The 9,763-nt window shown below is 39.8% G+C and overlaps 1 protein-coding gene across 2 annotated transcripts in view; it reads right to left on the bottom strand.

Moving 5' to 3' along the window:
• Positions 1 to 1,011: 1,011 nt before the first annotated feature.
• The window catches only part of Snx14 (sorting nexin 14), a 62,937-nt gene continuing 54,185 nt past the window's right edge, over positions 1,012 to 9,763 (bottom strand). For both annotated transcript variants that reach the window (XM_021206636.2, XM_021206637.2), the window contains 8 exons: positions 7,889 to 7,929; positions 7,672 to 7,791; positions 6,052 to 6,175; positions 5,694 to 5,858; positions 5,411 to 5,506; positions 3,743 to 3,834; positions 3,090 to 3,146; positions 1,012 to 1,204 (listed from right to left, as the gene is read on the bottom strand). In XM_021206636.2, the coding sequence (XP_021062295.1) occupies positions 1,166 to 1,204; positions 3,090 to 3,146; positions 3,743 to 3,834; positions 5,411 to 5,506; positions 5,694 to 5,858; positions 6,052 to 6,175; positions 7,672 to 7,791; positions 7,889 to 7,929 (734 nt within the window). In that variant the 3' untranslated portion in view covers positions 1,012 to 1,165. The remainder of the gene's footprint in view (positions 1,205 to 3,089; positions 3,147 to 3,742; positions 3,835 to 5,410; positions 5,507 to 5,693; positions 5,859 to 6,051; positions 6,176 to 7,671; positions 7,792 to 7,888; positions 7,930 to 9,763) is intronic.

Below are 9,763 nucleotides of genomic sequence, written 5' to 3' on the forward strand. Positions count from 1 at the left end.
ACTATACGATTATCTTTTATGTGCTCTAATTTATTTTTTTTAAGATTTATTTATTTATACGTAAACACACTGTAGCTGTCTTCAGACACTCCAGAAGAGGGAGTCAGATCTCCTTAGGAATGGTTGTGAGCCACCATGTGGTTGCTGGGATTTGAACTCAGGACCTTCGGCAGAGCAGTCAGGTGCTCTTACCCACTGAGCCATCTCATCAGCCTCATGTGCTCTAATTTAAATACAGGTAGAAGATCTTTAAAACTGTTGAAAGCAAACATTTAATCTTTGTTTATTGACTTGCTAAAAAATATTCAATTTTATAATAAAAAGTATAAACAGAATATGTCCACTGCTGTTAGTAGACTATATATTTATGATTTCAGATGTCATCATGATTAGAATAAATGTGTCTTGCTAAATGCTGTCAAAGACTGTGTTGTGTATGTATATACATGAACCAGCATGGCTAGACACACTAATGAGAGACTTTGAACCTTGACCCACTTGCTTCTTCACACTCAGTGCAATTGCATTTGAAGCAAAAGAATACAAAGACTATTGGTCTTACTTGTTTGCCTTCATTCAAAAACAGCAACACAGGGCTGCAGAAATGGTTCAGTAGACAAAGTGTTTACCATGCAAGAATGATAACCAAAGTCTGAATTCCCGGTGTCTACATAAAAATCAGAAAGTGTGTAGGCATGCCTATAATCCCAGCACTCAGGAAGCAGAGACTGGAGAGGGCATGAACAGCAAACCAAAAGCTCCAGGGGCAGTGAGAGAGCCTGCTCAGTGAACAAAGTAGATAGTCATAGAGAAAAAGACCCAGGACCAACCTCAGGTCGCCAAACAAACGGGCACACATGGGCAAGAGCATCCACACACATGTACTCAAACACACACAAACACATGTACACTGCACATACAATGAGGGAGGGAGAGGGATTCAAAAAACCCTAGCAATAAGTGGCATATGTTTCAGTAAAATCAAGACGGTAAATACAAAACAAAAAGCCATAATACCTAAATCACTTTTTATTGCTATTAGTTTGTTAGTCTTTATTAAAACAAAAAAATATATTTCAAACACTAAAGTACATGATATTTATAAAAATATACAAAGTGAAAAGTACATTTCTATTATACTGGTATGTTATTCTATACCAAGTGTTTACATCCAGGATGTCATGGAGGTAGCTTCCTTTTGTACCTAAAGTAAAAATAAATCCATTTAATAGGAGACAATAGCACAGGGTTCATTTTTAATTCCTAACAGCTCTACTATAGTAATATTCTAGGTGAAGGTGCACATACACACACACACACACACACACANGAGAGAGAGAGAGAGAGAGAGAGAGAGAGAGAGAGAGAGAGAGAGAGAGAGCAGTTGTCCACCATAACTGGAAAGTAAGCTCCTATTTATGAGGATACCACACACTTCAATTACAGTCCACAAATAACTCAGTGTGGAACTAAGGAACTTCCTCCCTGCTGGCAAGGCTTCAAAGATCCAAAAGGTCCTATACAGGTTGCTAAGGAAGAGGAACGATCAGTGGTGGACTAACCAACAACTGCTGAACCCTGCAAGCTGCAATGTGAACCTGCCAGGCAACACATGACCTCAGGACAATAGTAGCAAGGCTGTTATGGGGTTAAAAAAACCTTCTGATTTGATTTGAGGGCTGCTCCACAGTAGCGAACTCATGCCTGATACTGTAAATCCAGTCAGTAACCAATGGGTGAAGTCAGAGGCCCTAGAAGGGAGCCTGGTATTGTTGCCAAAAAGCCTTGTTGCCGAAGTACCTTCTAAATATTTGTATTTATACCACAGACGAGCCCTGCTCTCAGCCTTACTCAGAGGAGCTACTCTTTGCTGTGGGCAGTAGTTACAGCATAGACTCCTCGCTGGTCAGAGTGCTGAGAGTGAGGGAGTAGGAAAGTTCAGCCCCAAACGGGACATTCGCATCAACTCCCACATCCTAAGGCTCAGGACACATCTAAGAAGAGGGAATGCCAGCGCCTTAAGATGGGGAGGCATGCTGTGACATGTTGTGACACTCATAGACTCACGGGTAGATAGATAGATAGATAGATAGATAGATAGATAGATAGATAGATAGATAGATAGTAACAGCCTGAGTTCAGTCCCTGAAACCACATAGTAGGAGAGAACCAATCCTGCAGGTTTTCCTGTGAACTTCACACTTGCATCGAGGTGTATTTATATTATGTATTCAGATGGGTACACACATACACAATCAATTATCAATTTAAAAAAAAAAACCTTAAAAAACACACACATACACGCAGCAGAACTTCTAGGATACATGTGGGAGGGGCTCAAGAGCCTCACTCCTGAGACACGACTGGCAGTTGATGGCTGTCTGAGAGGAGAGAGCGGTCCTTTTTAAGAGTGAGGCCACTGGTAGGCTGCTCATACTCTAGTGGATGTCCCCACACTTATGCACATAAAGGCCACACTAATTGTACTCAGTGGGTTATTTTAAAGGAAAGGAAATTGGGAGGGAGATTATAGAGAGGGGGTCCAGAGGGAGTTAGGCCATTAAAGGGTAGATAGATAAGTACACGGTATACGTGCATGAAATGTTAGAAGAACAAAATATTTAGAAAGGAGAAAAATTCAACATCCTCAATATTAAATATAGTAAGAACGCCATGCTCTAACTCCAAATCATTTTGTGTTCCTGGACTCACAGATGCATGTTGAAAAAGTATCCAAGTCCCTGATTTGTGCGGCAGATAGCGTTGCAGATGACAATCTTAACAGCTGGGCCCGTTCTGACGATAAGGTTAGTCACATATTCAGCTTAAAGCACAATAAGGGGCCCTTATCTGCTTGTAATGTAAGGAGGAACTGAGGACTTCAAGGCAGAGAATGTCCAGGGTTTGCTACCTCAAATTTAGTAATATGTCTGGACATATTAGATGAGGACAATACAAAAAGCCACCTGTGTCAAGCTGTTCAGCTTTCAAATGGTTGCAGTCGCAATGGCCTACTAACATTTTCATCTCTGGTTAAATGTCCACATACTTCTCAAAGAAGAATGAAGAAATTACTGCTTTCCAGTTACCTTATTTAGCTCTGGAAACAGCTCCTGTATCACAATGTCCAACAAAACATAGGTCAGCTGCAGCACAAAGACATGGAATAAAATGTAAGGTACTAGACAGTAAAATTACAGGACTATGGTAAATCTCTGTGCAAGTCAGCAGGAAACGTAACGGCAATACAACACAAGCACAAAGGTCTATCTAATACCACTGACCATGCTCCATCCTTACGTGCATAGTAGAGATCTTTGTGAATAAAATAACTGACATTATTATTCTCCACCCATTCTACGTAAATTGTTTTGAACAAAATTTAAATAAACAAGTATGAAATTGATATTATATTAACATTTCAACAAAATATATAGCGACTATATACATAAAAATGTTAACTGGTATTCTTTGACTTGAATTACCAAAATGTTTACACCATGTCAGAAATTTTCTATACATCCAAAATTTTCTAGTAGAAGATATATTAACTTTAAATAACCATGCATATCACAAAGAAGTTAAGAGAACCAGCAAAAACAGTTCATACAGATTTTCCTATCTGAACATTTAGATTATTTTAATGATGGGCTAGATGTCGTGTAGTGACTCACACAGGTAATAAACCAAACATCCTGCTGTTCAGCAACCACACCAACACTAGCCGTGTCGCCTTCCTTACCTGCTTGTTGAGCACTGGCTGCTGCAAGCCATCAAACAGAAGTCTGATGCTTTCATACTTGGTTTCTTCACCGATACACTTGACTATCAGATCTAAACAGGAAAGCCACATATGAAATAGCTCAGTGACTCACCACCAACCGCCTCTTAAAGTCACATGCCCCTCTGTTCACAGGCACCACATAAAAGCTCCACGTCAGTATTTCTCAAACCAGTCTCTACAAGAACCTCCTAGAAACAAGTCTTATGGTCAAGTCAAAAAAAAAAAGTAGCAGTTATTATTAATCTCCCTTTCAGAAGTTCACAATGCACAGGACATACTGCAGCATATAAACCAACGACCACTGAGTGATAAAAGAGACTTAGAAAACATTTTATTACAAATTAGGGTAAAACAAAACCAATTTTTAAACTATTTACTTTGAATGATGTGTTGTGCTTGTGAAGAGATGTGCACCTGAGTGCACCTGAGTGCCCACAGAGGCCAGGGAGGTGAGAGTTACAGGCAACTGTAAGCCACCAATGTGATGTTCTCTGCAAGAACAGCATGTGCTCAACAACCGAGCCATCCCTCAGCATCCCAAACAAAAGGATTTAAACTCCTTATTTATGTAGACACATAAAAATATACAGAAAAGATGTCTATGACAAGATGTGGTGGACATCTGTAACCTCATCATTTAGGAAGCAGAAGTAGGAAGATCAATGCAAATTTGAGGCCAACCTGGTCTACACAGTAAGTTCCAAGCCAGCTAAGGTCACACAGCAGACAAATCAAAAAGCCATGATCACTGTGTGAGTAGAAATAACCTTGTCCTAAATTTTAGGGTTGAGCCAAATATAAAGGCTCCTACAGGTAAACACCAGCACTACAAAGACTGAAGCAAGAGAATTGTTGCAAGTTCAAGGCTAGTCTGTGCTACAGTTTAAGAATCTATCTCAAACAGACAGTATTAGTTGTATCAACAAAAGAACAAATTACGTTTTCTAATGAGTTATATCTAAAATAAAAACAATAATACCCATGAAAGGATATAGGTACAGAGACAAAATTTAGAGCTAAGATGAAAGGATGGACTATCCAGAGACTACCCCATCCGGGAATCCATCCCANCATCAGCCACCAAACCCCGATACTAATGCACATGCCAGCAAGATTCTGCTGAAGGGACCCTGATATAGCGGCCACTTGTGAGGCTATGCCAGTGCCTGGCAAACACAGAAGTGGATGCTCACAGTCAGCTATTGGATGGAACACAGGCCCCCAATGGAGGAGCTAGAGAAAGTACCCAAGGAGTTATAGGGGGCTGCAACCCTGTAGGGGCAACAACAATATGAACTAACCAGTACCCCCTGAGCTCGAGTCTCTAGCTGCATATGTAGCAGAAGATGGCCTAATCAGCCATCAATGGGAAGAGAGGCCCCTTGGTCTTGTAAACTTTATATGACCCAGCACAGGGGAAGGCCAGGGCCAAGTAGTGGGAGTGGGTGGGTAGGGGAGCAGGGGCAGGGGTGGGGTGTAGGGAACTTTCGGGATAGCTTTTGAAATGTGAATAAAGAAAAATAATAATAAATAAATTTAAAAAAAAACAATAACAATTAGTTTCAATAATTATACTGCGACTTCAAAGTGGTGCCAATATACAATTGGGTTATTTAAATATTATACCTGGAATATAATTCATCATTTCTTCAAAAGTCTTTTTTGCTCCTTTTTGCTTATCTTGGAGAGAGCGAGGTTCAGTATTTTCACAAAATATAGCATCTAAAAATGAGTACAAGAAATGTATACAATTATTCTTCAATTTATACACACGTATATTCTAGTAGTAAAAATGCTGGTTTAAAAACAAAAACATAAAAACCTGAAAAAAAAACAAAAAACAAAAACAAAACCACAGACCTAATAAAACCACAAACGTAGACCATGAAACAGACATGGCCATACGAACCTCTGAGAAGGGTGATGAGGGAGACCAGCCGGTGCTCCTGAAACAGCTGCTCCAACTTGCACTGGAGGTAGTAGTCTGTGTACATTTCCAGGGTGTTCTTAAAGAGGATTCGAGTTCCCATTAGAAGATGATGAAGCCAGTCTGGGACTTGAAAAACTACTCGTCCTGAGGAAGACCAATTGAGAATCAACTGAAATCTGTTGTTGCTCAGAATGATCAATGGATAAAAGTAACAGTGGTCATGTTAAAGACCAATGTAGTAAATCTATGAAAGGAATTTCTCCCACAGAGTTGAGGCAGGCTGTACCCGCATCATGAGGCAGGTTAGTGAAGAACAACCTGGGCCATCAAGCCTTACCGACATACATTAGGTAGTCATAGACTCCATCCACAGTCATCACCTCCATGAAGTAGTTCTGATTTTGCCTTCGCTCTGTGTTCTCAGCGCGGTTTGCATTATTCTTAAACAGATCGTTGAAAAGCTAAAGTATAAATTGAAATAATCAAGAGACAAGTAGTTTATTGCATTTATTGACAATAATCACTAAGGTTAAAAGAATACAGCAAAATGCCACATTAGGAAAGTTAAAATCTGCTTTCAAACTTTCTCATTCATGACCAAAGCTATAAAAAAAAAAAAAAGAAAAGAAAAAAATCCCACATACTTCTCTCAAAACATTCCATAAAAGCTTGTATTCACTTTTGTCTTAAGAGTTAATTTACTAGCCATAAAGCATCTCTTTTCTTTTCCTTGTTTCTTGCCCATTTTTTGGTTGTCTGCTTTGTGATGCTTGGATATTCTAAACCTAGAGCCTCAAGTAAGCCAGGCAAATGTCCTATCACTAAGTTGCATCTCTGTCCCCTTATTTTTATTGTGTTTTTTTTTTCAGTGAGATGCAGAGACAAAGCTATGTAGCTCCAGACTGGCCTCAAACTCACAAACCTCCTCCCTCAGGCTCCCGAGGACTGGGCTCTACAGGCACCTTACCTCCGCTGTGCTACCACTGCAATTGTTTTCTTTGTGGCTGTTTAAGACAGGGTCTCCGCTTAGCCCCAGATAGCCTGGAATCCAGTCTGTAACTCAGGCTGACCTCAAACTCTTGGAGTTCTCTTGCCCAAGCCCTGCATATAACAATTCACACTCCAGTATGACTCCTCCCCAGGACAGTGCTCTATGATGCTATCCATCAGAGCCCTAACATTCTGTCACTCACAGGTATGCTTAGAGTGAAGCTAGCCTAGAGGAGACTCTGACATCTTCATGCGGTTCTGAGTTTCAACATGAAAGTATACTCAGAATCCAGGAGAGAAGTGGATACTCCCAGGCACATGGTGTGCACGTGCATCTGTCCTAAACTGTCTCTACAAAGCCACAGCTCTCACACAATGAGGCAAGAACAACTTACAGTGATGACTGAGGAGAGGAAAAAATTGAGGTGCATGCTTTAAATTTTCCTCTTGAAAATGTTTTACTCTATGCTATGATTATCTGTAATGGAGTTTCTACGTTCAACAAAGGAGAAGACCAGGGTGGTGGTGGTGGGGAGGAATATGGGGTGGGGAGTCACAAGTGCTTTGTCTGAACTGTCTGCAGAAAACAGTGACCCATTACTGAAAACAATAGTAGACTTAGAGTGGAAATGTTTTTTAATTCTAAAAGTAGGTAATTCATTCTTTTTAAAGTCTGGACAGGTTTAAACAAAAGATTAGATAAAAAATAAATAGGCCTGGCTGGAGATGAATCAGAATAAACAGAGACAGAAATAGTGGGAATGGGGGAAGAAAACCAGAGAAGGTTAGAAGATGCTGGGGACAGAATGAGCCAGCACCAGCGCTGAGAGGAGGGCAGTGAGGCAGAGGTCAGAAAAGCCAGGCTGAAAGGCCCCAGCCTGGGCTACCCTGCAGCCTCTCCTGTCCAGCCCGCACGGCCAGCTGTCCTCAGCATCACCCACTGCCTCTTTACACAACACACAGGTACCTTCTTGTTGTTTTCGGAAGTGGGGCTGAGGATCGTCAGTTCCGGCCGACTCGGTTTAGGTTTGGGGGATTCGCAAGAATTAATGAAACTCATGATGAATGGCTCCAAATGCTGACCTTTCTGTGGGGACAGTGGAGATATGAGCTAAGCCACCACAGTTCATCAGTAATTAAACATGCCAGCATCATTTATAAATATATATTAATTCATAATTCACCTCTTTCATTAGTTTCCCAGGAACAGACTTTATAATTTTTCCTGCAGTTAAAAATAAAATATTAATTTTATGGAAGAAAAACATACTGTGCAATTGTTTACATGAGTATTTCACTAGACAATTTTAAACAGAAAACAGTCAAGTAAAAGCCAAAGCTGTATAAAGTATAATTCTTCATTTCCCACTTGAACAGAAATTTACAAAAAAGATGATACCCTAAAGTATTTGAGACACATTTGAGATTTACTGTAAAAAGTAAGTCGTGAGGCTGTATACGGAAAGGGTCTAAAAAGCTCCCAGCTACAGAACTGTACACTAGGAGATGGTGGTGGTCTCTGACGTCTATCTGCACTAAGGCTCCCGGCTATAGAACTGCACACTGGGAGGTGGCGTACACTAGGCATACACTAGATCTCTGCTCTGACGTCTATCTGCACTAAGGCTCACTAGTTTGACCAGTTTGCTCCATCATTTGTTTACCACTCCCTTCCTGTCCGCCTTCCCTTTTGTCCTTGGTGTTGCAACCAAACCTAGGGCCTTTTCATGTTGGGCAAATGGTCTATCATTAGCTTCATGCTTTACCCAGAAAAATTCTCTGAAAATGTTACAATGGAGAGAAAGGTTAGTGGTTAAGAGAACTTGTAGGTCTTCAGAGGACCTGAGTTTGGTTCTCAGACCATGTTGAGTGGCTTACAGCTAACTTTAACTCCAGTTCTAAGAGATCTGATGGCCTCTCCTGACCTCTGTGGGGACCTATATACACAACACACACACACACACACACACACACACACAGAGAGAGAGAGAGAGAGAGAGACAAAGACAAAATCAGAGACATACATACATACATACACACAAGTCAGAAAATTTTAAAAGTATTTTCAAAACATTTAAACAATGATGACTATATCATAGTTAAACATACACTAAAGTTAGTCAAATGTTTAATAATATTTTGAGAAACATCCAAGCTATTGGAATAGTTTATATTCTGAATTATTAGACTAAAATTTTCTATTCTAGACAGGCATAGCGACACACTCCTTCTACTCCCGGTGTCTGTAGTAGGAGAATCAAGGTTCAGGGACATCCTAGACTATGTAGCAAGACCCTTTCTCCAAAACAAGAAGAAAGAAAGGAGAAAAACAAACCACATTTTTACAAACTACTTATTGTTTGTATCTCTAGGTTCCCTTATCAAAACTGCTAAACATCTGCAAGCATTAGAAAATAACCTGCAAATTAGTCAAAATTGTCAAATACAACTTAAATTTCTTTTAGAGGGAGAAAAACTGCTCAGATGAGTCTTCAAATAAAACGTGAAAATTTTATTAAACTTTTTAATAGAAAATTTTAAAAGAAAATGTTATTAAAGTTACACATATATTGAATGATGACTATATATATCTGCATCTGCTGAAAACGCTATCTCACATGTATTTTTTTGTATGTGTAGCTAAAGACGGGGCTAAGAAATATGTTGCTAGATTTTGTTGCACAGGCTTCAAAGACTTAGGACAGCTCCAAGACCCTAGGTGACATAATCTTATAGGACTACTCTCATTTATGAAATCTGTCACTGAATAAAGCTCTGTTACAATTTTATTTGAATATACAACTACACACAAGGATATTACTGGCTAACGGTTTTCTGTGATAGAATGAGTGACTAGAAGTGACCAGGAAAGTAATCAGGATGACATATCTCTAACAACAAAAGAAGTCCTTTGGAATTTGTCACATGGTCAAACTATCAAAACCATTTCTACACCAGTTTTCTTTTTTTTTTTTTTTTTTTTTTTTGGTTTTTCGAGACAGGGTTTCTCTGTGTTGCCCTGGCTGTCCTGGAACTCACTCTGTAGACCAAGCTGGCCT

The sequence above is a fragment of the Mus pahari genome, chromosome 10, assembly GCF_900095145.1.
Source record: "Mus pahari chromosome 10, PAHARI_EIJ_v1.1, whole genome shotgun sequence".
In the NCBI taxonomy this organism is placed as follows: Eukaryota; Metazoa; Chordata; class Mammalia; order Rodentia; family Muridae; genus Mus; species Mus pahari.